The sequence below is a fragment of the Anopheles coustani genome, chromosome 2 (genome assembly GCF_943734705.1).
Source record: "Anopheles coustani chromosome 2, idAnoCousDA_361_x.2, whole genome shotgun sequence".
Classification (NCBI taxonomy): domain Eukaryota; kingdom Metazoa; phylum Arthropoda; class Insecta; order Diptera; family Culicidae; genus Anopheles; species Anopheles coustani.
Window position 1 is genome coordinate 92,710,754 of NC_071289.1, and position 27,069 is coordinate 92,737,822.

Sequence of the window (27,069 nt, forward strand, 5' to 3'; positions counted from 1 at the left end):
TCATATTCAACTACTTTTTTGCACTTAGTCAATGTTATTTTACATCAATTTTGACAGTTTGACAGTTATTTTTTCAAATGCAGTGAAATAGGGGTTAAGGCCCAGTTTTGGCCCACTTCAAAAATGATTATTTTATGGATTTTGTGACTAAAATCATCTTTAGAAACTGTTATTTAGCTTTACCATTGCTAAATAAGCGAGATTAAATGCTTAATTTGGTAATATGACGGGAGATATATTTTATAATGCTGAACTATCTGCATTATGGGTTGAAAAAGTGACAGCTGCTTAGATTACGATTAGCGATTTTCTCAAAAAATACTTAAACAATCACTCCTAAATTTGGCATTCAACTAGAATAAATCGATATTATCACTATAAAAAGGTAGGCACGCATTTTAATTTGAAATCAGGGTAATAATTGAACGCCTTTCCAGTGGGCTAAAACTTCCACACTTACCCTATTTCGATAGTCCGCATCGGAACACGCTATGGATGTGTTGGTGCCACAACATGGATATGCTGGGGAACACAGCGGGCTTCTAGTCAAGCCGCAAAATGCTTGAAAGCCATCATACCTGTGTGTGCCGCTGCTAAAGTAACACGTCGTGCTTCGATTTCGTCATCGCGGTCGGTTGCTTTCCGTCGTTTTGGGGTGTGGTGTGAAGCTTTCGTCTGCGGAACAGCACTGATCGTTCTCCTGATCGTGCTCTAATATCGCGTTTGTTAACTTTGAAAAAATCATTTAACGGAAAAGAAACGCCTGGTGGTGGATAAAATCTTTTTTTTTGATATTTGAAAGAGTGATCTGCGAGCTAACGCGATCATCGTTCCGCGACGACCATCTTCCTCTCAGTGATCTTCCATCTTGTCCAGAAAGTGAAGCACTGCTTTTGCCTGCCTCCTTTCCCTCCCCCCAATTCCAGTGTGTGGTGTTTCTAGTGCTTAAAAGCGTACCGCGCAAAGCAAGATTCCGTTGTTCGCAGTAGTGAGAAGAAAGCCAAGAAACGCGATGTGGAACAACAACCTGTCGTTGCTGCTGGGAGTGGCGCTAGTGATCGCGTTCGTGGGCTCCGTTCGCGGGCAGCGCACCCCTACCATCTCCTACATTACGCAGGAGCAGATCAAGGACATCGGTGGCACGGTCGAGCTGGAATGCTCCGTCCTGTACGCCAGCGAATACTCCGTCCACTGGATCAAGACGAGCAACGATCGGTCGGATGTCGTCTTCCTGTCGACGGGCAGCTCGCTGGTGCTGAAAGACTCGCGCTTCTCGCTGCGCTACGACCTGTCCTCCTCCTCCTACACGCTGCAGATCAAGGACATTCAGGAGACGGATGCCGGCATCTATCAGTGTCAGGTGGTGCTGTCGGTAACGAACAAAATTACGGCCGAAGTGCCGCTTAACGTGCGTCGCCCTCCGATCATCTCCGACAACTCCACCCAATCGCTGGTCGTCTCCGAGGGTCAGCCCGCCCAGATGGAGTGCTACGCGTCCGGCTATCCGGTGCCACAGATTACCTGGCGTCGCGAAAATAACGCCATCCTTCCAACAGGTAAGTACGTTTATTACCTATGAGGGCTTTGGTCGTTTCCTTTTTTCCAGCGGCAGCCATTTCTATGATCTTCACGTGTTCGTTAAAATCTCGCTCACGTAATGCCCACACCGTGACTCATATCGCGATCGCGATCGTATAAATAAGCATAAGCAGTAAATACTTGGAACCTGAAGTACGGTTCAATGACGCAGTTCGCGATGGAAAATAGGTCATAACGATCATTATTTAAAAGTTTATATTTGATGATCTGTAACAATGATTCTACTTCGCGTATGTAGGGTAATATGTAAGCCAAAATATGTCTGCGATGTTCAGACCTCTATCAACATTATAAGGCTAATAATTTTAACGATTGTCCTTTCTTTGTTTGCAGTATTTATGTTACAATGCTTTGTTTGAAAGTTGGAGATTTTTCCCACAAAATTGTATACCGCCAACTCCTTACATGTATTTTGTTTTCGGTGCTACCGGAAGTGCAATTTGCAGAGACGTGCATGCGTTCAGTTCTGTGAACATGAAAACGATGAGAAAAATATAAAATTCAAAAACCCTGCTTCTACAAAAACGCAGGTGTAATTAGATGGTGATTTTGTGCTACAACAAAAACCAAAAGACCGAACGAGAAAAGGTTCTCGGTGTCCAGGCAACACCACACCGCCGGAGCATAATATTAGATCGATTCTGGCTAGTTCTAACCGAAATCAGCTCACCCTTGCGAAAGGTTACCGATCCGTGACGCATGTTTTTCTTCACGTTGTTCTACGTTCTGTTTCCAACATGCTCGTTTCTTGTGGCGTTCCTTCCGTTGCGCCTTCTTGACTTTACAGCCCTCCCAAAGATGATGGTGGCGATTCTCTGGACACAATCGACCGATTGTTAATCTTTTCTTTTCCCGGAACGAATCGCATGGTCCGCCATGGACGAAGGTGGCTCTCAAGGACCTACTCTTTGTACTTTGACCCGCGCGCAGGGAAAGTTATGACACAGATATCGCTACGGTTTATCTTACCTGTGATTTCATGGAACAAAAACGTCAGCTGGGCAGGTCAGGTCCATCGTATCGGACAAGCAGAGTGAGTGAATGTTTCAAGTCGTCCTCTTCCGGACAGCCAAGAACAACGGAAATGGTCCACAAGGGAAATATTGCCCCGTGCTGCAGATCCTCTGCATGTACCTGTTTGTTGAACTTTGTTGAACAATAACAACACGAGTAGGTGTTTATATGACCAGTCAAGGTTTTTTGCCTAAGGCGAGGTTTCATTTGTCCAGCAAAGGAAGGCCCAAAACGTCTCGGACCTCAAGCTTGTTTGATGGTGTCGGCAACATTGTTCTTGCTTTCTCTAGGCGCCATAGTAACATTTCCTTTTTTTTGTGTCACGTCCTGTACAAAAGGCTACACAAGCGCCAGAAGGTGAAAGAAAGTGTGCAGTTTAAGGTACCTTTCCGTCCGGATGTCGTAAGGCCACATAGATAAGCATTTTTTTCTTTTATGTGTAATGCGCAACCCACATCAATTTTATGCATCTTTGAATCGGCGGTTTCTGCAGTCGAGGCGACAACTGGAATTGAATTACACTGACTTCCCCCCACTTGTAGCGAAAGCGACAGGAACGACGATCATGATGCTGATGATGATGATGATGTAAAGGCGCAATCCAAATGGATCATACAGAGGACGGGGTTTGGGGAGTCGTGCTGAACTAGAATTTATTGTACTCTCCACGACAAGAAGAAGATGTTGATCGCGGGATCGAAAGTGAGAGATCACGTGGTAGGAAAGTATTCGCCAGCATTCCACGCTATTATGACGCCTTCGTCCGAAGGGGGAGAATGATAATTGAATTCGATGCAGTTGATAACGGACTTTTCATGCTTGCTTGCTGTCAGCACGCCAGGCACTTGTCCGTCGGTGGCTCGTTTTTTTATTTTAAATAAGATGGATTGAAAAATGTTACGGCCATGCGTTTACGACTCGTTGGGTTTCGTTTTCGCAAAAGCATGCAAAAACCGACTGACAAAACGAACCAAATTTAACTAAACACGTGTGTTTGATTGCAAATTTCGAAAGGCCCTTCGTTGCGGTTCCAGGAAGCGTGAAACACTTCTAAGACCAGCCTCGCCCTCCCATTTTGTGCATAATTTAGTTCCGCCAATCGGCAACCTTCTTTGCAATTATGCAAACACCGAAGTCGTTTTCCTGCCACCGTACCGAAAATAATGTATTAACTGCTCTCGTTTCTCTCTCCCTTATTCCTCCTCCGGGGGTCGCTTTCTTTTGCATTTTCATGTTTAAAACAAACTCGCCCTCGCATATGATTTGGCCGGCAGGAAAAGTGAAGGAGCTGTTGCGAAAAAATAGGGGAAAACAAATAGATATTACCTTTCCCAAATGGAGAACCCCCCAATACGGTGAGATTTCGCACAAACAACAAACATCATGTCTCGGTTGAATCGAAAACCCGGTGCGCCGGTTCTCATGAGGAAGTGTGCTGCACTTCCACGGTTGTTCCGCTTTGCATACAAGCATGCAAGCAGGCAAATATTATGCTTAAATTATGCAAACCCAGGCGGGGGTCCCTCGACGGAGCGTGCGCGGGGAGATCAATCTATCCCATATTGCATCGGCCGTTTACGTTTAAGTGAAGCTAAATTCAATTTGGCTCCCGTTGCAACCACGCCCGGTGGTCTAGGGTTTACATAACCAAGCAAGTTTGTAAGTGATGACTCTTAAGTCCGAACGATTTCGTAAGAGTAAGTCAAACGAGGTTTACCTTTGGACACATCTTCTTAGGAAAAATTTGGAGCATCTCGGATTCCACTTGTTTCGTTCACGATTTGAACTCATGACCCAAAGAGAATAAATATTAAATGTTCCAAAAATACATCCCACGAACGTCCCGGAAAATGTTCCGATCGTTTTGTGGATCCCTCGCTCGCTTGGCATAATCAATTTACACCCTCCGATGTAAGGTTAGATCTTTGAATGCCACTTTCTCGTCTGAAGCGGCTCTTGAATTATGTTTTGAGAAAAAAACACGAAACTACACCACGCCTTGTTGTTGTTGAGACGGACAAAATTAACACCTCCCTTGAGGCTTTTTTGCTTGGGACATACACTTTGATGCATCGGAGATCACTCCTACAGGCGAAACATACTTCCAAGATTAACGTCAGAATGTTCAATCCGTGAAGTCGTAGTAAAATCCCGAATTCATTTTCGTGTTTGAAAACATTTGATGATCTATGGTAGGAGTAGGGTTTGGAAGAAAATCCCGCTACACACACACGGGTAGTCAAAAGTCGTAAAACGTAGAGGATCACCCATTTTTCCCACTGTGCGACACCGATAGGACACAGTAGGAGGATCTGTGGTGGAGATATTATTTATTACAGCACAACCGACACTCTGGAAAAACTGGAAATGCCACATAAGAAGTCGACGTTGAGCCGAATTCAAATACGCACCCGCATCGGTCCTCGGTTATGGTAATGTGTTTACCTACAAAACAGAGCAACGGGAGGCACTTCCCGCTGGCTGTAGGAGCTCAGCTTTACATTCAATAGACCCTAGGAAGGCGGTATTGGGGCGTGCGGTTTATTGATGGTAAATATTCTAACTTTCACCATTAATGCGTTCCAATTGCTTCACCTCTTTTGAGCATTCTTTGTGTTGCAATGGGCGTATACTAAACACGACCGACTTTTGTTATAAGAGGACAAATCTTGTACGGATCTGACATCGAAGGTGTTCAATGGCAACTCCTCTCGATTCGACGTTTAGAGCTGTCGTAAATATGTACACACACCGTACACCGTAGTAACGGAAGGCTAAGTCCAAGTTCACCTCCCAATACCACCACCCCCCGGAATAAAGGGAGCCGCCTTGGAGATTTCTTCCCGTTATTACAAAGAAATCCCTCACCTGGTGTGTGTGTGTTGGTGCTCGTGCCCTTTCGTGCCTTTTTGGAGCATGTTGTTGGTTGTTGGCTGTGTGGGTTCATTGCGATCGCGTCTCGCTCCTTCTCTTTCGCTCATCTGGGGTCTTTCCCCCCGCCAGTATGGCTGACCCCCAAACGCACAGCCCTCCTGGTAGAACAAATGCAGAACCGGTTTTGGTCCATTCAGGTTTTACAACTACCCGAGCCCTTGTATGATGTTGCATGTCCGCTCGATCGACACAATAGCGCATGTTGAAGGGAAAGTTGAACGAAGGGAAAGAAAGAACCTCTGGGGGGGGGGTGGGCAAGGGGAGGGGAAGCAGAAGGTTGGTGGATTTAGTTTGCATTGTACATAAAGAGGTTGTGTTTTGCACCGTTTCGCGCCAAACTTTCGCGAGATCCACTCGCTCTCCAGCCGATGTTTTGATTTTGGAGGTTGTTCAAGTTCCAATGGTTAGTGTCTTTTTCTACATTTTTATTTGAATAAATGTTACTCGTTAACCGGTTACTTTTACCATTAGTACATTAACCTAATCGACGTGTTTAATCTCTTTAATTAGTTCCTCCTCGGTGCTTGTAACATTCGACCGAAAGAACTCGAACCTCTTTATGCATCAAAGAAGCACCTTTCAAGACGCGTGGGAGTACTGTATGTTACTCTACGTCAGAATGTAAAGGAGGTGATTAATGATCTCTTCCGTCCCTTTGAAGAACCTTCCCAACAGGAAGGAGTATGTCTGGACCCCACGTTTGAACGTAACACCTTTGTGCTGTTCCAAAATTCGTCAATTCCCGTGGATCCAGAGCTCAAGAAGGTTCATTCATGGTGCAAGGGCGTTAGATAAATGGACGTTAATTTGAAACCCCCCCCCCCCCCTGCGAAGTATGCTCCAAGGTTTGGACCCTCGCGTCTTGTCGTACAACCAAATCAAGGTGGATTGTGGAAGGTTCATTAAATTATGATTACGGAGGAAATGGTTACGGTCTTCTACACGATTTTTGAAATGTTCTACAGTTTTTTTTTTCTAACATGTTTATACTCCGTTCATAGCTATGAGTCTTTTTCGGGGGAAAAAAGGGCCCAGAATCCATGGGATGAAAAGGGGCCAACAACCTCAGGCAGAATTACCTAGTAAAGTGTCGAATATATTTTGACTTATTTTAGCCTTTAGACGAATTCGGTGTGCGAAGACTTCTGCCCAATATCGAACACTATGGAAATTGACGGTTGCATCATCGGTTTCCCGTTCACCTTTTTTTTGCGCCACACGCTCGGAGAACGAAACAATCAAGAAATTAACTACAAATGACTCACCGTCAGGAGGGGGTGTTCCTAACGGTTGAATGAATGTCTTCCGTTGGCAACGCTTCCAACTTCTCGCTCCGATCAATAGCGCTTGAACATCACGAACGAAATCCAGCGGCAGCAGCGGGGCAATTACCCGGAGCGTAAAGATGCAAATTAGATCTACGGATCCTCTGGCACCCGGGGTTTCCTTGGACTTGAGATAACTCGCCCTTCTCGTGTGGAAGACAGTACAGGAGCAGAGGTGTACCCCAGGAAGGGAGCGAAGATCGCGATCGTTGCTGAGGAAATTGGTCCTCACCTATCGCTTATTGGCCCTATGACGAGTCTAAAAACGAGCGATGGTCGGTGTATGAGGTGAAGAACTACGAAAGAGGAAGAGACAGTGTGTGTGGATTATAATTCGATCGATTAGACGTTGGTTTTGCGGTTACGACGCCGGCCACAACCAGTCAACGGGACTCTATCAGAGGGCACGGGCATAGAGATAAAGAAGGTGGACCTTCCAGTTGATCGAATCTGTTCGGAGCTGTTGATGTTTCGACGGATTTTTATGCGCCGTTGAATAGATGGAGTTGCAGTGGAGGAGCCAACGAACGGCACATCGCGTTCTCGTTGGATTCTCAATCCATCCGCGATCACCCAACCCCCTAGTTCCCCGTCGTTGTATTTGTCTATGTGCAGGCTGCACATAGGAGCATACGAACGGGGCCACGATCTCCAGCGCATCGCCTCGCTGGCGTAGCATATCAGGTCGTTGACTTCTAACCGATGGCTTCGCTTCGGTACGAAGCTCCGTTCGATTTCTAGGTCCCCCTCCCTCCGTTCACCCGCTATCCCTGCTTCTCCCCGTGGCGATCGTTATATTCGCGCGATGCTGTGGAGAACGGGTACGGGATGTAGGCACCTCCGTTTCTCATTGTTACGGGTTCGCACATCCGTGGAGAACTGGCAGTACGAACGGATTTATGCTTGCATGCTCGGAAAATTATGTCGAGCGGTTGGGTCTCCGGGAGCGGAGAGGGGGAAAAGCAACGGGAAGGAAAGGAGGAAGTATTGTGCCCGGCGTACTTTCTATTCTAATCGTTTCGCCCAATGCCACCAGCATTTTCGCGCGCCATTGTCGATCGCTCGCCGGTGGCTTGTCGAGCATTACGCCATCTTTCTTTGCGATAATTGAACGGAATGGGAATCATGGAATGGGGAGTGGAACTGGAAACTGACGAGGGGACGAAATACCCGGTAACTAATCTCCTCACGATCGATGGTGATGGGCCCTTTGACACGAACCTTCCAATTTGTTTTTATTTACCTCCGAACGGGGCGATCCCCGTTGGTAACGGGTCACATTCTGCTTTCGTCAGCTCAGCGGTATCAAATTGGGTGTATAAGAAAGTACTTAGCCATAATAGATGCTGGTTATGATTTTAAACATTTCCAAATGTAGGCATATTAAATTAAATTTGAGTAACTTCTCATTTACCCTTTTACCAAATTTCCTTCGACAATACAACCAATCCTGATATCTGGAGCATAAAAATAAATGTTCTAATCCTGAAGAAAACATCATGCCTTGTTGCCATCATCACCAACTTGTTAGTATACCTAAATTAAGATACTCCATCGCGTTGTACTGTTTCTCCAACGCCTCACGCACCACAATCGCATCGTATCTTGTCCTGTGCGGTGGTGTTTGTTAGAATGTCAACTAGGGAGGTGTCTCATGAAGTGTCATGAACCGATAAAACTGGTGTTTGCCTTCTCGTCTGCCCTTTTGGTGTAGCATATACGCTCAGCTATGCTGTCGATAGGCGTCACACGATCGTGTCGATTCGATCTGGAATTTTATCGTGAGAAGCAACCGATGTCTCATGTCATATGCGTTTATCGACATCATGGGCTGTAAGGGAGTTCTGGACTTTAAAGTAACGGGTCGGCCGGGGGACTCGTCGCTCACTTCGCCTAATTGTTTGACATACAAGACACCCTCCAAGCGTGATCTAGAACGAATGCGACCCCGGTGGTACTCGTTTCTAGTTCTTCGGCTCCGGAATGGAAGACGCACGATGCGTGTCGACGATAACCTTCTCCTCCGCCAGAAGTTCGCCCAACGTAAAGGGCGCAAGAGGCAAGAACAAGAAATCCAACGTACAGACACCGATCGTGACGTTTGGCGCTGGTGCTTGATTGTTGGTTCACCATAATTGCACCAATTAAGTGCCCTTTTTCTTTTTCTACTTAGCCGTGCAAACGCACACCGACGCGCGTCAACCTCCTCCGGGAGAGCGGGTGATCGTGGACGAACCCATCATCCAGCCATTTGGCCATCTGGTGGAGCAGAGCCACACTACACCAGCGTCCGATCGCGCGTTAAGCTAGGTTATGTTTCTTGGATGTTCATGTCCCGGACCATCCAGATGATATCTCGGGCGCACACACGGGGATGACACAAAACCAACTTCCAACTCCGGCTTCGAAGAAGCTGACCTCCCCAGGCCTCCTAATCGTGACCACAAGACGCAGTGGATTGCTTTCGCTCGCCTCCGTTTCCTGCGTTTGAGCGAGAGAAGGAGAAAAAAAGGGGACAAACTGATCCCGCAGGTCGCGCTGAGGCCAATCATTATATTTAGTCAACCATTATGGTCGCAGATGATGGAACGACATGTCATGGGCACACCATGCGTCTTTAACAGACACACACACACACACACTGGTCTTTGGGGTGGAACCGTGGGGGGGAGGCGGTGTGGGAGCATTAATAGAGATCGAGATGAGTAAAGCTTTCCGATGCGATGAACATCGGGGCACATATCAGGCACCAACCCCTCCAACGAGCACGATGATGAGGTTGATGGCGATGATGACAGTGTAATGGCGGAAGATCAACAATCAATTTGCAATGGTCTTCCCCCGCGTCGGACGTTTTCCCTTTCCCTCCCCCCATTTGGGAGAATTGAACGTCCAGCATTTTCTTTAAATGTGTCACTTTTCGATCATTTGATGAGCGGAGTTTTCGGACCTTTGGATGCGTACGATCATCTTCAATTGGGTCAAAAGAAATAAAGTTAGCCGTCTCGTCCCCCTTGAACTTTCCGTTCTCTTCGATCTTCCAACGTATTTGTGTGCGTAAACTTTTCTTTTTTGCGTTTGCCTTCCGCCGCTTTCTCTCCGTCTTTTCCGAAGAAGTAATTAGCTCAACTGTCTTCCGCCGCCGGCGATGCCCTGTGAGACGAAAGACAATTGGGAGCGGTTTCTGGGCTCGCTTCTACGAGCTCGGAAATTAAATTGTGATGCTTCCGAACCAAAACCAACCCCTCCCCCCGCCTCCCTTCTTTGCTTCTAATCGGGAAAGATTAATTTTCGGTCCGGGAATGGCGAGCAAAACGTGATTAATGTAGAGTGGATCTAGTGCGGAAGATACTCGGAGGGGAAAACAACAAGTAGGCTACGACCTTATTTAGGTGTTGCGGTGTTGCCTGAACTTTGAACCCTCCGTTATGGAAATGTGTTCAAAACTTTCTAGATTTATGGTGGCATAATTCCACGACGACCAGTAGCTTATCTTTGCTGCAGTTATTGTCGTGTCGTATAATTCATGCATTTGGGAAATGGAAATTGGCACTCGGCATGCGTGGGAAAAGTGTGTATGGAAACGGAGGAGAGCACTTTCCAAGACTTTGTTCAACGAAAGTGGTCGTTCGTTGCTAGGTTGGTGCTCAATATGACCACACTTGGTTATTCATTTTTCTTGTATGATGTCAGTAGATTCAAACGAAAACAATCTAGTCATTTTAGCTTTCCGAGCAATAGACATCTATTTCTCGGAAAGATTAGAGACGGAACAAATAAATCTCAAGCTGAAAAACCCGCTTAACCAGTAACCGGTTCAATCAACAGCCGACCATATTTAATCCACCGTTATGACAACTCTTCCCGTGTGTGTGAGCGTAACCGGAAATGGCCGGAAAATCGCTGCCAATCGTCGTCGCCCCGGCTCCCGGCGCCATTTTGCTAACGTATGCGTCCTTCTGGTTCTGCCCTCTCGAGTGGGAATCGCCCTGCGCTCCGTAACGGATGATTGACATTGAATGGGAGGGTAATTGGGTCCAAGCGGTCGTAGCAGACGGGTAGGGCTCTCGGGGCCCGTTCCTAACCTCAAATCGGCGAACGTTATCGCGCCAGAGAGACCCTACCGACACGTTCTTTGATCCCTGGGTAGTACTGTGAGGAATCCCTCCTCGATTAGTTGTCCACGGGTGTCCGTAAAGGTTGGTTCCTGTTCAGTTCTGCAATCGCTGGCAATTATCATGTAACTAATATACTTCCCATTGGCTACAAACCCTCGACGGCAAAGATCCTCCTCCCTGCCGTGCACGCCCGAGAAGGACAATCCCGATTGCCGTTGGGATAAAGCCAAAGGGGGAAGTGTTAACAACTGCTATTGTTATTGCCGGGAGGATATCTTGAGTACTTTGGAGGACTGGGAACAATGCAAGAATTTGTCGGGATTCCGATGGCGAAAAGCAACTCCGCACCGGGAGAAGGAAGTATCATCAATTTAGAGGTTAGTTTTTTCATTCGTCAATCCTCGAAGAATATTTCGGAAGGGTTTTGGGCCCTTTCCGTTCGTTCGGTGCAGCCACTTTCGAATGCTTCCAATAACTTGTGAAACCCCTTCACAATTTCTTAGTTGGAATGAGAGTTTTTTTCCCCGAAGCTTAAATCCCGCCGGTCCGCTTGGAATGGGACTATAATATAGTTTTTATTAGGTTATCAGAGCGCAGTTTTATTACAATACACGTGCTCTGGGGCGCGCTGCTGGAAAGGGGTTTCCTCGCACACACGGTGATATCGAACTAGATTGGCTAGATGTAAATGGGAGATGGATGAAACTAAAGTTTACAACTTTTTCCTCTTTCTCTCTCTTTCTCATGGGGGAAAACGCTGGCATGCAGTGGACGTGATGCTGTGCCCATCCACAGTGTCGCATCGCATCTAAATCCGTTACCCGCCGACTTCCGGTCGTCGTTCGGAAAATTGGCTATTCATAACAATTAATAACAAGTTAGAGAGAGCGGAGTTTTTATGCTGTGCATCCCTTTTCCCTCGCTGTGGAAAAAGGCATTTCAATTCAGCAGGGGGGAGGCTAGAAAGCAAAAAAAAAGCCGAGAAATGATTTGTTTAAACATTGGTGCGAAACTCAAGGGTGTTCCCTAGGTTCCATTTCTTCCATAGAAGTAGAACCGTTTCGATCGACCGAGTTTTACTCGCTTCCCTTTCGTGATTTTCTCCTATTTTGTATAAACTCTCTGATGCAAATCTGCGCAATTAGGTGCAAACGTTGTTCTGTCCTCTACCCTTCCGATGGTTCCTGACGTCCTGATCTCGTACGTTGATCTGCTGGCAGAAGGATAGGAACACGCACCCCTTTTTTTTTGGTTTAGCTTCGCAGAAACGTCCTTTCCTAACCCATAATATTTTGCCATGTGTGGCAAGTCATAAATTTTCTTCCAATTTCCGCCACGGCCCTGTATATAGTACGTCTATGCAATATGTTTTATGTTGTACAAATCGGGTCCTACACGGGGTTAAAAATGGGAAAGAAGAGTTGGACCTACCTGTGAAACGATACCGCCATTTGTCAGAGTGAACTACGTTAGTTGCCTTTTTTGCTGGGTTCGTCTCTTCGCCAAAAAGTAAAGGATCAAGGTTCGATCGGTTGAACATTCCACCGTATTTTGCGTCAATATTTTGTTAGGATCGGTTCCAGTCCCGACGGGTACGATAGAGCAGACGAAGATCGATCGAGGTTGTGTTTCTTCGACCCTTGTCTATCATCCAAGTTCTGGAACCCCCAAAATCGATGGCAAACCGTTTTACTGTGCCGCGTTCTTTGCTTATCTATCGTCTAGTCGCCTTTGGAATATGGTTTTGTTTGTTTTGCATCCTTTCCGGCTGTTTTTTTCCAACTGGCGGCGGCGGTGTGTTTATTTTTCCCCGTACAACCGGGTGTTTGCCGAGGAACGGAGTTCGATTTACTGAAGTTCTAAAGGTCCCTGAAGGCTGGGGTGACTCATACACACAGCGCAAGCACATTGACGCAACAATGTGTAAAGGCTCACTTTTGGTCTCGATTGAAGCACAAAATAACGAGTGAAAGAGGGAGGATGTTTATCGGGAAAAACGTTTAAGCCGAAAAAAACAGGCTGCCATCAACACAATAGATAGTTAATTGGGAGTTGCACTTTGGTGAAGGTCCTTTCCGTTCGCAGTGAGACGAAGGATAAATTATCCATTTTTCATGGCACACTCAAACCCTCCGGTCCTGCGCTCATTTTCCAATCCCAAATTTCACTCAAATACACACACACGGATACCCAGTCAAGGCCAGGTGAATTAACGGATGCAAAACCACATCGTAGACAACAGCATATACGACAAGGGCAGTGACTGTCTCCTGTCAATTGCAACCAATAAACATCGTTATGCCTGCTGAACAAACCCCGCCGCCGCCGCCGCTCCCCTTCGAAGGTTCGGCGACGAATTTATGCACCTTTTTACAGTGGTTGACAGGACTCCCCGGGTTTGACCCGGGCCGCGTCCTCCAACCGTAAGCCATCAAATCGAATAGAACCATTTAAACGGGCTCGGTGCTCCGTGTGGTGTGCAATCGTTTTATGGTCACGGGAAAAACGAATAAGAAAAAAGACAAACCCCAACCCACCCCTAGCAATAACAATCATGACCGTGACCGATGACGAGTGGTGGAAGTTTTATGGATTTTGGCGGAGGCTTTTCCTGGCTTTTCCTGTCCTTTCCCGGTCCTGGTCGTTCTGGGTTGCATTATGATTGCCATATACGACGCTGTTCCGAACCTTCAAAACGTTTATTACCATTTTTTTACTGTTACTTTCTACAAAACATATCGACTGCTTTTGCGGTCGTGAAATCCTTCGGGACGGAAACAAATCTTCCTGGCAGTTTTTTTCCTGGAGTTTCTACACGCCCTGCAATCAAACCTCCCAGCTAAAAGGGAACTAAATAAACATATCCTGTGTATCCTGGATGGCGGTTGGTTTCCGCTATTTTTTAACAAACGTGCAGGTAACACTAGAACTACCGCATGTTGGCACTTGGACCTGTTTTGGGAAAATACAGGGATTTTCGGATGATATCATACCAGTACCAGCATTTATTCCAACTGCAGCACATGATATTCTAACTGCGTCAGTTGAACTTATAACGCAATCATGTTTATTATAACTGTGTCAGTTGACATCTTGTTTAAAAATTCCTTTCGTTTTCTAATGAAATTAAAGCGATTCATGCGAGATGAATTCACCTGCTTTGTAAATCAACTTTGGCGTGTCAGTCATGCGATATACGTTTATACTTGTTAGTTACGTGCATCGCTCGACCTGCCATACCAACTTTATAATATCAACTGCTACGATTCTGATTTCAACTGACACAGTTATAATAAACATGATTGCGTTATGAAATCAACTGGTACTGTTGGAATATCATGTGCTGCAATTGGAATAAATACTGCTACTGTTATGATATCAACTGAAAATCCCTGTAATTTAGTTTTGAAAAAAAAAATTAACCAAGTCATAGCGAATAATTTTATATTTTGCTATCCACCTCTAGACCTATTCGTTAAAAAGAATATTGAAATTTATCTCAGTTTTTTTTATATAAAAATTCAAACATAAAAGATTCAAATGGATCGCCAATCGTACTCCTAATATTCGCAGGATATATCCGGAAGGATCAGGAAATTCTCCGGTGAAATCCGAGGTTTGGAAATAACGGGTACCTTGGAAAGAGCTGCCGATAAACCAACAAAATTCACGATTGAAGGAGGAACGATGGTCAGTTGAGCCGGCGGCGGGACGTTCCTTTGCGGTGATCGGTCCTTATATTCCTTTTTGCCTTAAACTTTCCCTCCTTGAAAGGAGTATTTCGTTCGCGTGTTACCTGAGTGACGAGGACGGCGTGCCGGGAAGCGGAAAATAATGATGGCAAATAACCCCGACGGGGGTGTGTGTGTGTGTTGGGGATGGTACGTCATCGTCTGACGGGTTGTCGACCACCTCATGAACCTCGTGGCGACATCCGGACTAGACACGCTTCTACCTTACGATTACACGCAGACGCATACCAAAGTGCGGTGGTTTTAGCGACCCTCCCAGACCCAGATGCACCCGCTCCAAACCCCGGGGTTTGGCTCTAGACCTTTTTTTTTTTTGAGCAATGTTTTTGCGCCCACTTCCAACCTTCCCGCCCGCCATGATCGATAGTCGAACGACGCGGATCAGACGCGTGGTTAGGGAATATTTCATGCACAAGTGAACCCTAGACACGCGAACCTGACTCCCCTTTCTTTTAGTTAAAAGCAACCTTTTTTCGATATATTTGGTGTCTACCGCAAAGACCTCAGAATACCCAAGCGAGAGATAGAAGGGAGTACCTTTAGCCGCAAGGATAATGGACGAACGGGAAAAGGACAAACACACACTTCCCCACTTCATTGGGGCCTGTGCCTTTAATGTGCCTTGGGTGTCAAAACCCATTTCCTACCCGAAAACAATTTAAGATAGTTTCTAATTAGCGACAACCGATGCGTGTAAAGCTGTTGAACCGTTGTTTTTCGTCGCTTTTTCCATGAGAAGTAGCTCCTGTCAAAGGTGGGTGAGTTTTCCGATGATAACGAGCCTAGCGACCGGGGGCCCTTGTGTTGCGTGGATAATTTGATGGAAAATAGACGAAATTCAGGATCAAGGACGCGCCTTTTGTGAGACAAGCTGGAACGAGAGGTTTTCAGTTTGATTAAAAACCTTTGACTAATTAGACAAACGGTTCACAGAAGAGGGAACACAATCCCGGTCCCCGAGCCCTTTGCCACCTGACTTCGAGGAAAGTCACGCCATGATAAATCAATTATCTTCACTTTGGTTGGGCTTGTATTTGTGCTTGGAAAGCTAGTCCCTCTTTCCTCGACACGAAGTCACAAAACTCAACTCAACGAAAGAGAAGTTAAATTCCCTTGCGAACCTAAAATGCCTAACGTTCGCTTCACAAAAGCGAATGTCGTCCGGTTGGGGCTAAGTTGGAAGCTAAATTTCCTATTTTACGACCAACCCACTGCCCTGAGGGGTAGCGTTTTATGCGTTCGAACGATTGCAGCCGTCGGGTTTCGATTGGCTAATCGCTCGATTGCCTGCCTTTGCCTTTTGCCGGGGTGGATAAGTGGATTATCCATACTCCCTCTTTGATTGAAAACCAAAGTGTCGCAAAGGATGTTACTTCGGCGTCGCCAGGGGAGAACTAGAATCCCTTTATACCCTGCGTACGAACGACGGTGCGGTAACTTATAATCATCGAAAGAAGGCCAGAAAGATGACACATAATGAAGACAAATAACGATTATTTTTATGTCCCATAATCGAGCGAAATAGTGCAGCGGAAAAGAACAAACAAACATAACCGCAAATAATCCATTAAAGTTTGCCCTGTTACTTAACGACGCGAAATTGTGACCTCGTTGGGTTCTCCGTGCGAGATTCCGATCGATATTTTTTCCTCACAAAAATTGGCACAGGGGTTGTTCGGGGGAAAAAATGAATCATGTTCGTTGCACGCACCGCAAATGAATAAATTATTCGCACATTAACGGACAGGTCTGTTATTATTTGTCTGCAACGTAGAGAAAGAAAGCATATTTTGTTGTTTTTGGACAACCACTATATGGAACCTTCTGCTTCGTGGAATCGATATTTATGCTCCATCATGGCAATTAACATACTCTTTCTGAGGCTCCTCGAACCCGTGGCTATATCGGGTGTCTACAATCTAAGGATTGCGTGTTTCGATCGGTGAAAATGTGGCCCCTTTGAATTCTCGATAATCATTTACCATTAGATGGTGAATTTCACTCTGGAAGTTGCAATTATAGACGATAAAAAGCTTTTTCCTAAATAAACAAAACATAAGTTTGGTTGTATTTTACAAGTTAGTAAATTAAAAGAAACAACATCTGATCACAGAGAAGCGATTAAGCCCCAACCACGTTTTCCTCCAAAGTGGAATCTTCCCCCGACGTGTGAGATTGAAACGTAGAATCGTCCCCATAATTTTCCACCCCACTCCGAGCCCACTGCCGGACGAATGCGCGTGGCATGGTTTTATAATTGTAATTAATTAAATTTTCATTGCATTGTTCCAGAAGAGAGAACTGCGATGGCGGCGACAAAGCGGTCCAAGGGCTGGAAGGATCAATTTAAATTGCACCCACACATTCTTTCGGCCCCTTTTGGTGAAGAATTTATGACGGAACCGATGCGTATCAGCTACGTTGGGTAGGGAGGAAGGAAGGGTACTGTTAAAAAAGGGGTTGTCCACCTCCAACATGTTACAGCCGGCGCCGGAGGCATCAAACAAAACGCGGTGGGACGAAAAACTGCACCTGCTGCACCTGCGGGCTGCAAATAAAATGGAGGTTTTCCACGAAACTACGAAAATCGACATTTCTCAAACCCACCCGGAAAATGTCCTTCGCGTACGGGAAAAATACGATCTCCCCCCACGCGCCCCGATATGGTTGTCGGGTTTTATTTTCGTGGTGTTTTAATGTTGTTTCCGAGTCGAACAACATCAAATAGAAAACCACCCGGAGATGGAAGCCAAATCGACTCTCGGTGGATTTTTCGATAAATAGAACAACGCGCTTTTGTTGCTCGGATCGTTTACTTTGGCGCAAACTTGGCCGGCAAATGTTTATCTATTGAATTATTTAAAATATTCATTTCTATGAAAGAGACTTTGAATTTCGTTTGTTTGCATCCGAAGCCCCCGGAAGGGAAGTACGATCCTTGGTACGTTTGCATCGGAGTTGGTGGCCTCTCGTCCCTTCCATAGGGACACCTGGACACCCGCATCAGTGCGAGGAATTTTTTAGCAACACCCTTTGCGTGAAGTTGTTACGTTATGGAACTGAAACACACGGTTTTAACTCTACGCCCTTCCGATGCTTCCTCTCTTGGCCGGAAATAACCTTCCTTTGCGACATATGCTGGCTCGCTGGCGAACGGAAAACGCGGGTCGCGCGTTCCGAGTCGTTCAACCGACGCAAACAAAGTTGGGGAAAACACATGCGCCACACGCGACAGTCGAAATGATTTCGAAAAAGGAAGGACACTCGTCGAAACGGGGTTGGTTTTCGGTTTCCTCTTTTTGAGCATCCCGCAAAAGAGACACTCCTGCGAGCAAAGGGAAGAGAGCGGGGAAGGAAGGGTTCGTTGCCTGTCAGGCAAAAGCTAATTTATGAGTGCACACACGACGAACCCCCCTCCTCAACCCCCCGCAGGGAAAAGCGTTGTTCACAAATACGATTTCGATGATGCCAGGCAAAAGGTTTATACTTCTTTTTTCCTTTTTTCCTTTGCAGGTATGCAATGCCGGAAACCGATCCTGTGGGCCCCCCGAGCGTCGTTAAAGTGCTGCGTCGGTTTGTCATTGTCCTTGTCCTTGCAACCTCGGTGTGTTGTTTGAGGTTATGTAGTTGGCCAGCGAAACAACAGCGCGGGACTGCCCAGGAGGGAACGATTTAAAATCCACACTTTCACTGCACCCGGAAGCGAAGGAAAGGAAGCGGCTTTCGATCGCTCGAATATGCCAAAATGGAATATGGCAGAATTGGAAACACACACACACACCCTTCATAAGGGGTTGCAAAAGGACGCAATACCAATTACGCCTGCAAACGATCCAGCGTACCTTTCACCCGATTCAGATCGCCCCCGGGATATATGGTGACTTTTTGGCTGAAAAGAAACCGAAAGGACCCTTTTTTCGACACCCCGGCCCCTTTCCCTTTCCGGGTGGTGGCATTGAGAGCGAAAGAAAGGAGCTGGAAGAAGTGTGAGGGTGTAGCTTCCGGGTTGCATTTTGCCACCGGCTCATCAACCCCGAACCGTTGAGGGTCGTGTTCTCATATCTTGCCGAAAATATGGTGTCCTTCCATGGTCGCCGTAAAAACGAGGACATTCTTTCCACCATCAAAGCGAAATATGATATGATAACGATAACTTGATATCGATAGTACTTTATTTTTCACCTTCCTGAAAAGTCTGATGAGCTCATCTCACTTTCACACTGCCCATTATGTACACCGATTGTATGCAAATATTTGCATCACAAATGCAATCATTTTCAATGCAACTCCATCTTGTGAAACCATCGAAGTGATGGACAATCGTCTACACTGATCTAGTCGCTTTGTAAGCGGACGAAAACTAGTTCAAAAGCGATAACCGAACCGCGGATGCTGCCTGAAAGTAGGTTCTCTTTTCCGGCCTCATTGGGGTACAAGTTGGAAACAAAGCGCATCCAAGCGTGCGTGTTGCATTTCCGATTTCCATTGTACGCGAGAAACGCGAGTGTGGATTAGAAAATAGGAACATTTGGTGACAAAATTGTCTGTGAGGTCTCATCCAATAATGAGGCCGTACGTGAGTGACGCTAATGAGCACAAACTGCATCCGACCTCGGAGGGAGGGGGGGTTGTAGGCAGCGACACATTAGGCTCATTTCCGTCGAAAAGGTGAAGAAGACAAGGGAAGACAATGTGAAGCTACAAATTGAGCCGCACATGTCGAACCAATCCCCTTCTAACTCGCTAACGAGATCAGTGAGGATTCGGTTGTGAGCAGGGCTTTGCGGATATAGTTTTATTGCTGTCTTTAATTTACTACCTTTTCGAAGATAAAAGAGAAACCATGTTTGTGCGTGATTTATGTTCATACAACAGTATATGGGCACCATAAACTATTTAAATGGAACAATTTCGGAAGCGTTTGTTCCATAAATTTACCCTACAACGATTTAAACTTTTTTGCAAAAAGCAAATGTAATTCAAAACGATAGCTAACCTATGCTTAAAGGACGATACAATTATGTATTTAATCATAGACACACCTTGAATTACATTCTGCAGCTGTTTCCAATTCGCGTATTCCCTGCACTGAATCCAAATTCGTTAGTTCTGGAATAGAAACCTATCATTACTCCACCCTGAAGGTCTATCCTTAGCAGCGAATCGTAATAAGCCAGCGTCGTCAAACAAAATGCCGCAAAAAAAAATGTTCCACTCCACGGTCTAGTTTTCCAGTTTTGTTTCCTAGCAAGGCATGCGTGTATAATCATACGAAATTTGCTCAAATTTAATCCCCGTCAGATGCGTCGACTGAAAGCGTCCGGTATCAGTGCTGCAACGGAAACAGCAAGAAAAGGATATCGAGAGCAATGGATCCCTCTCCGAGTGCATTGTGCCAGCTGGTGGGAAGGTTGTGTTTTAAGTGGATTAAATCTTCCACATCAAGGACACGGGCGTTGAGGGTAGAGAGGGCTTCGCTGTGCAGCCAATAATTCCTTTCGTAGACGGTTTCGCATGGGATTTTCCGTGTCGGTCGAGCCCAAAATGGGTTGCAATCGTATTAAATGATGATTCGGGCGAAGAGCGGGTAGAAGACTTCCGGTACAACGTTGGTCCCGGATGGCATCGTGCAATTGTCACTCGATTTCCGCTCCGTAAGTCACGCACAATCCGCCTGGTTGGTTGATTGTGCTAGACTCGGCAGTGAAATTATGACGGGTTCTCGCTTCTTCCATCGCTCTGGTTTTGGAAATTTGAATGGCTTCGTGGAATGAGGGTTGACAAGAAACTGGAACGTGTTGTAGATTCTCTTAGAAATGATGTTGGATTATGTCATGAAAAATACGTTCATTTGGAATAAATTACGCAAAAAGGCAGACGTTCGCTTTTTCTAGAAGTTGATATTTATTAATCTTACGAAACAATCTTCTCAGTTGAAGTGTTCGCAATGTTTAAAGATGTCGTCGACGTACTACGCAGTTGCAACGACGATTAAACTGCGCCCGGCGTTTTGCCCGGCCAGTTTTTGCTCGCTTCTTGCGCTCCTGTTTTTCGACCTTGGGTGTTTGGCCGCGAACTTTCCCGGCGCGGGCAAGCGAACCGTGTACCTTGCCACCAGGGAGTGGGACCAACAGCTCCAGCTCGTTCGACCGAAGCGATGAGACCAGCAATTCCTCGGAAACCGGACGTCCACCGTTGTACAGCGTAAGCACTTGTCCGGGAACCAGATTTTCCATCTGCTCCATCTTCCTAATGACATCCTTTATGGTGTCCTTCAGTTCTGCACGCACAATCCGTACGACGCCTTTCCGAATGTTGCTTTGTACTTCCATTTTCAGCTTCCACGAAAAACTTCAGTTGAATCTTCAATCGACCTCTCCGAGTAAGAATCGCAAATTACTCTTACTTTCGCAGGAAGTTGCGATTTGGAATCGCAAATTACTTATTCTGTTGAAAAACGTAAAACTGAAAGGATTTTGTTGTTCGTGTCGGTTTTTGGCACGAATCACGCTGTTTCCTTCGGAAGTGTCATAAGCATCTCGAACAGTAGGTAAACAAAATGCACGGTGCTTGTGTAAAGCTCTGCTTAGTCCTTGAAGTAAGTGGATTATGTCCCCATTATGCGCAATCCGATTCCGTAAACCGAATAAAGTATCTCTTTTGCTGTTCCCATCGAGCTTCCGGAGAAGGTCAATGTTATTTGGGCATTCAAAGTAGCATAAGCAATCGAAAGCGGAGGGCTATAAGCGGATCATAGCCGAACCAGCTGGATTGTTTCTAGCAAAAGAGAATTGTATTGCCAAACGGTCGAGTTCCGTGTCGGTTTGCGCATTGAAGTTTATCGTTTTCATTCCCAGCTCGTTTATCATCTCCCCTCGAGCTGGTCGCCGAAACAACACGTCCCACAACGATAATTTAGCCGGGTGTGTAGAGCTGATTTTGATGATGTCGATGCACGCGGAATTTAATGCCAACACCAGCCCCGAATGTGCATCCGTGTGCATTATGTGTGTGCCCGAAATGTGAATCACGACCCGCCCGTGGTTCGACGGGAACGGGCCAATTGCAGAACAATGAAACGAGCCTGGCGCGTCCCTTTGTTTTCCACGGTCCCTCTCGGAAACCTTTCTCCAGAACCCAGAAGGGAAAAATGGTGACAGTTTTCGAACCCGACTCCCATCACCCTCTCTCGTTCAAGTGTGTTCCTCCACTTGAAAACACACGCCAGAAGGGAAATGCGTGCGAGAAGATGAAAGGTGACGAAGCGGAGACACTTCAGAATGGAAGGGACACGGATTAATTTCTCCTCGGGCAAACGTGCTGCCCGGCGTCGGTTTTCCGTTGCGTTTTCTACTATGCCGGACCGAAGAGTGTGACCGTTTTTTTCATTCCTCTTTTTTAATTCTTTTTTTAAGCCATCATTGAGCACAAGTTTTGTTGGGCAACGGCGACCGGCAAGGCTCATTGAAATTCAAACAACCGCGTCTCGCTGAAGTGGTTCTGAAACGGGACACATCACTATCGCCAGATCTCAAACTTCGATACTTGATCGTGCGATACTTGATCAAGTTAAGATTGGTCGAGAAATGCGTAAGCAAACGCCTCGAATGTCGTTAAACAATCATGAGACATACCAGAATACGAAACACTCATTCGAGACCAAAAACAAAACGCTTGCGTATCATGTCCGCTGAAACAGCCTATCGTTTCAAATTTAAATACTTAGAGTCAAATGTTTACACTTTAAAAATAAAGCCAACGTTTGTTTGCGGTTGAAGCAGTATTTCAGACTTTTAGTTTCATGGGGTATGATGCTAAATAAAGATACTTTCTAAGGCCAGGAAATGAAACGCGAAACCTCTTCCGGTTTGATAAATATGTTCCTATTCAAAAATCTACCCTCACAAAACTGTCCGCCAACAGTGCCAACGGTGTGGCCACAACAGAATCTTATCTCCGCTTGCGACCAACGAAGGTCGGAACGACCAAAAACCGTCGTTATGCAACGTTCACGTGTTGTTGCTCGATAGCAAAAATATTAAATTTCAATTTGAACATCCACAACCCACTGAGCATCGAACGTTGCGCCTCAGACCCATCGAGTTAAATAGAAACATTATCAACATTAGTCGCGATAATACTCTAATTTCGTATCGGTTACCGTGGCGTTTGAATTTATGCTTCGCGTCGGCGAGTTTCTGGTTCATTTCACCCCATGTGATGATCATAAAGACGGTCTTCCAGTGTTCAAGTACCATGGGTTTGGTCGCACTTGACTTTTAATGGTCCTAATGCTGGCCGAGATTTCATTGCTTTTTACGACGGAAAGTAATGGCACATAAAACACAGAAAGACAGACGAAGAAATTTCAAAGACACAAACATTGTGTCGTACTAACTGTGCCCAGACCGTTGATCGTAAAACTATATTGTGTAAAATTTGAAAATCATATTCTTGGCGGCCAAGTCATACAACCCCCACGGTTGCCATGATGCTCACCATTTGACGCAAGCTTTATTTCAATCTAAAAACTGCATCTGATCACACCGATTCATCGTATAATGACTTCATTATTAGTCTCAACCAGTTGTAGAGCCGAAGGTAGAATACTGACCTCTCACCCCACACCGTTCGTGGGTGTGTTGGGGAAAACGAAACGGATGGATTTGTTCCGGGCTGTTAAACCCTGTGACATCTCCAGTCGCGCGCGAAGGCCCCGGAATGGGAATGAGAATTATCCTGCGTCAGGACATAAAAAGGAGTGCCGCCACAGTGACAAATAACGATAATTTTTCTCCCATTTCACCGAGCGTGGCATCGGAGGGAACCGCTTCCTAACGCGCGACAGCCTAGAACCGTTAATTCATTATCATGTCCATTTAGTTTCGAGACAAAAAAAAGGCCCAATCGGATGTGGTTGCTCCGTATGCACGTGTCGTTGTGCGTAGCTAACCACGTGAGACGTTGTCGAACACAAGAGGTCGTAGAAAAGAAGAAAAAATTAAAAACAGCCCGAATGTCTATCGTTGCGTCGGTTGATATTATTTCCCTGCGTGCCTGAGTAATTACTATTCATGATCGCCGTACCGACCCTTTTTTTGTGTGGGGTTTCCCAAGCTGGCCAGCGCGAGAGAAGGGACACAACAAATTATCGGTGCACCAGCAGCAGCAGCAAGCATTGTGCTCACTGACTCGCGACACATCAAAAACCCAAAACCCACCACCCTGCACCTTGGCCTGAACGTCCAACCATGATGATCAGCAAAGCGCAAACGATAAAAAAAAACGCGAGCAGCAACAGACAACAGATTGTGTCCTGCCGGTTTTCGGCGTTGGCGGACCCGCGAGCCTAAGCATCATCTTGCTTTTTTTTTCTCCGCACACCGGAAGCCATTTTTCTATGTTTGAAAGTTTTCGTTGTACGAAGGCTCGATGTGCGGCTTATGCTGTCCTTGTTTGGGGAAAAAGGGAGGGGACTGAAACTGAGGGGGAAATGAAACAACAACCACAAACACCACTACCGTTTGTTGCTTGTTTGTTTGTGGTCTTTAAATTTTCCCCAAAACGGGAACGTATTCTTTCTCCCTCCAGTTCGCTTTGCCGGAGGTACGTTTTATGGCGTAAACTGTTGCAATAAATTAAATTAATTTTGATGTTCCTTACTAATAAATTGTTTCGCGTGTGTTCTCTCACTCCCTTTCGTTGCAGGTGGCGCTACCTATTCCGGCAACGTGCTGAACATTCACGCCGTGAGCAAGGAGGACCGTGGCACGTACTACTGCGTGGCGGACAACGGTGTCAGCCGGGGCGATCGGCGTAACGTCAACCTGGAGGTGGAGTTTGCACCGGTCGTCACCATCCCGCGGCCACGCGTCGAACAGGCGCTCCAGTACGACATGGATCTGGACTGCCACATCGAGGCGTATCCGCCACCGGCCATCCGCTGGCTGAAGGACAGCGTGCAGCTCTCGAGCAACCAGCACTACCAGCTGTCGCAGTTCGCTACGGCGGACGAGTTCACCGATACGACGCTGCGTGTCATCACGGCCGAGAAGCGCCAGTACGGCGAGTACATCTGCCAGGCGACGAACAAGCTGGGCGAGGCGGAGGGCCGCGTCGAGTTCACCGAGTCGGTCATTCCCGTGTGTCCGCCGGCTTGCGGGCAGGCGCGTTACGGCGGCGATGCGAGTACGGTGACGGTGTCGAGCTTCCTGTTGCTGGTGGCCACTATCCTGGCGGTGGTTGCGGCGGCACAGCACGTAAAGCACGCGTAAACCCGTGTGCGAGAATGGACCAACTTTTTCGTGCATTCCATCTCTTCTTTAGCCGGCAACCGACAGAGCAACCAAAACGATCGACAATCCATTCCATTGACCATTGATCATCACTAATCCGACACCTGATCACCTCAGGACTCCGAATCTCAGGACGTCCGCAGGTTTTTAGATAAACATCACAAAGACCTTCCGCAGGTCAATCATGGAAAATACTATCATATTTGAACCGAAACCGACTTAGGAACAGCAATTTTATATACAATTTTTGTACCGAGAACTTCGCTGTTCTAATGCGTGTACCTTAAGGTCTACCTCCAAGACACATTCCAGCTTACCCAAACTATTAATTCAGAAACCGATCAGAGATAGGGCAACACGTTCCGAATGATCTACTAACAAGCATCAAATACATATCTCGAATAGCTAGAAGTAAGGATGGTACTCTTCATCCAATATTGTTGCCGAAAAAGAAGATGCAATCCGGAAGAGTAGAGAATACACTTTGACTTACGAAATGTGTGGCTCATCGGAAACGGAAGACAAAACGGTGTGTGGTAGACAAGGAAGGAAAAAGAAAAGAAGTTAGGAAATCATTCAAGTGGGTAAGTCGACCCTCAGATATGCTAACTTTCGGCAATCCATTAATTAAGTAAAGCATATACAACCATTCCCTCCAAGGTATCTGTGAACATGATAGCTCTTGTACGTAGGAAGGGAACTGACTTCATCTCCTCTTCGTCGGCTTCTCGTTAGACTAGCCAGCAGTGGGTGCGCAGTGCAACGGGAATGCTACTCTAGTGAGAGCAGCGCAAGTGTTTTGTAAACTTGGTAGTCCCAGTTTCGACACTTCTTGTATAATTTTATGGCTACAGTATGTCGTCCGGGCATAGATTTAGAAGGGAAGGGCGAACGAACGCGCGGTATATGGTATAGGAACTCAGCTCGTCGCGAGAGCGACTTTCGAATGCAAAGAGGCAAAGCTTTTTATCCGTACGTCGGTCCCGCGCACAGGAATCCAGGCAGCGTGGCAGAAATCAAAAACCAAGCGTTTTATCAGTTCGAGGCAGCTTTGCTGGCAGTAAATTACTTCTTCGTAATTGTAAGGTTTTTGTGTTTAGCTAAACAATAAGTGCTATATAGGAACTTGTTTTTTCTCTCGATCACGTTTTGAAAAGTAAGCAGAACGAATAATTTTAGTTTGCCGAAAACACGGTGTTTTGCCGCGCTCGTCGATGGGGGCGGTGAAAAAACAAATAATTTCAAGGCTTAAAGCAATAGAGTTTTTGCTTGACGCAATGTCGCTTTCGATGGTTTTCACTCGTAAGAATATTTTCGCGGCCAGCAGTGTATAATGTGAGAAAATTTCTAAAAGCAATAGGCAACAAGACGACAGGATACTGATGAATGTAAGCAGCGACCGAATGAATAAAGCGTTTTAAGTTAGATTTTAATAAAACTCAAGCGTGTTTTCATTTTGTAAAACTGTTGGTTGATCAATTTTAAAGGATTTTGTAATTTTTCCGGGAAATTTCCGGTCTCTGGTAGTGAAAGGGATATTTAACGAAGACAGAAACCCTTACAATGTTAATAGTTCATAAAACTACCGTTATTTGGTGGTGGCGCTAAAACCACATTTATCGAAGATCGGAACCAGAGGTACAAAGCGTTACATGGTAACGTATCTATTTGAAAATTATATTTTTCTATTTTACAGAAACTACATTTGAAACTTTTTTAAGATTCTCTTGTTTGACTTGCTAATTTAGACGAAAAATGTTCAATGAACGAGTGTTTTTATACAACAGAAACAGCTTTTTCCGTTAAAACCTTCTCACAGTTGGTTGGGTATTTTAGTTTTCTTCTTCGCAGGATAAATGGTGATGGGAGTTATCTTTTAAAATAGAGAAGATGAGAGTGAATTGCTAGGGGAGAGAAAATTCGCAACCGAACCTCAGCTTCTCGGAAAAGCGGGAAAACAGCACGATCTTGCAAACCGGCCCCGGCGATCAGTGTGATACCAGAAGTCCGCGAGACCGCTTCGCAGGAAACC

At 45.9% G+C, this 27,069-nt stretch overlaps 1 protein-coding gene across 1 annotated transcript; it reads left to right on the forward strand.

Annotated features, from left to right (window-relative positions):
• Window positions 1-594: 594 nt before the first annotated feature.
• Window positions 595-26,469, forward strand: LOC131262994 (lachesin). The gene is made up of 2 exons (XM_058265110.1): window positions 595-1,556; window positions 24,451-26,469. The coding sequence occupies exons 1-2, from the start codon at window positions 1,013-1,015 to the stop codon at window positions 25,014-25,016; spliced, it is 1,110 nt and encodes a 369-aa protein (XP_058121093.1). The 5' UTR covers window positions 595-1,012; the 3' UTR covers window positions 25,017-26,469.
• Window positions 26,470-27,069: the final 600 nt, after the last annotated feature.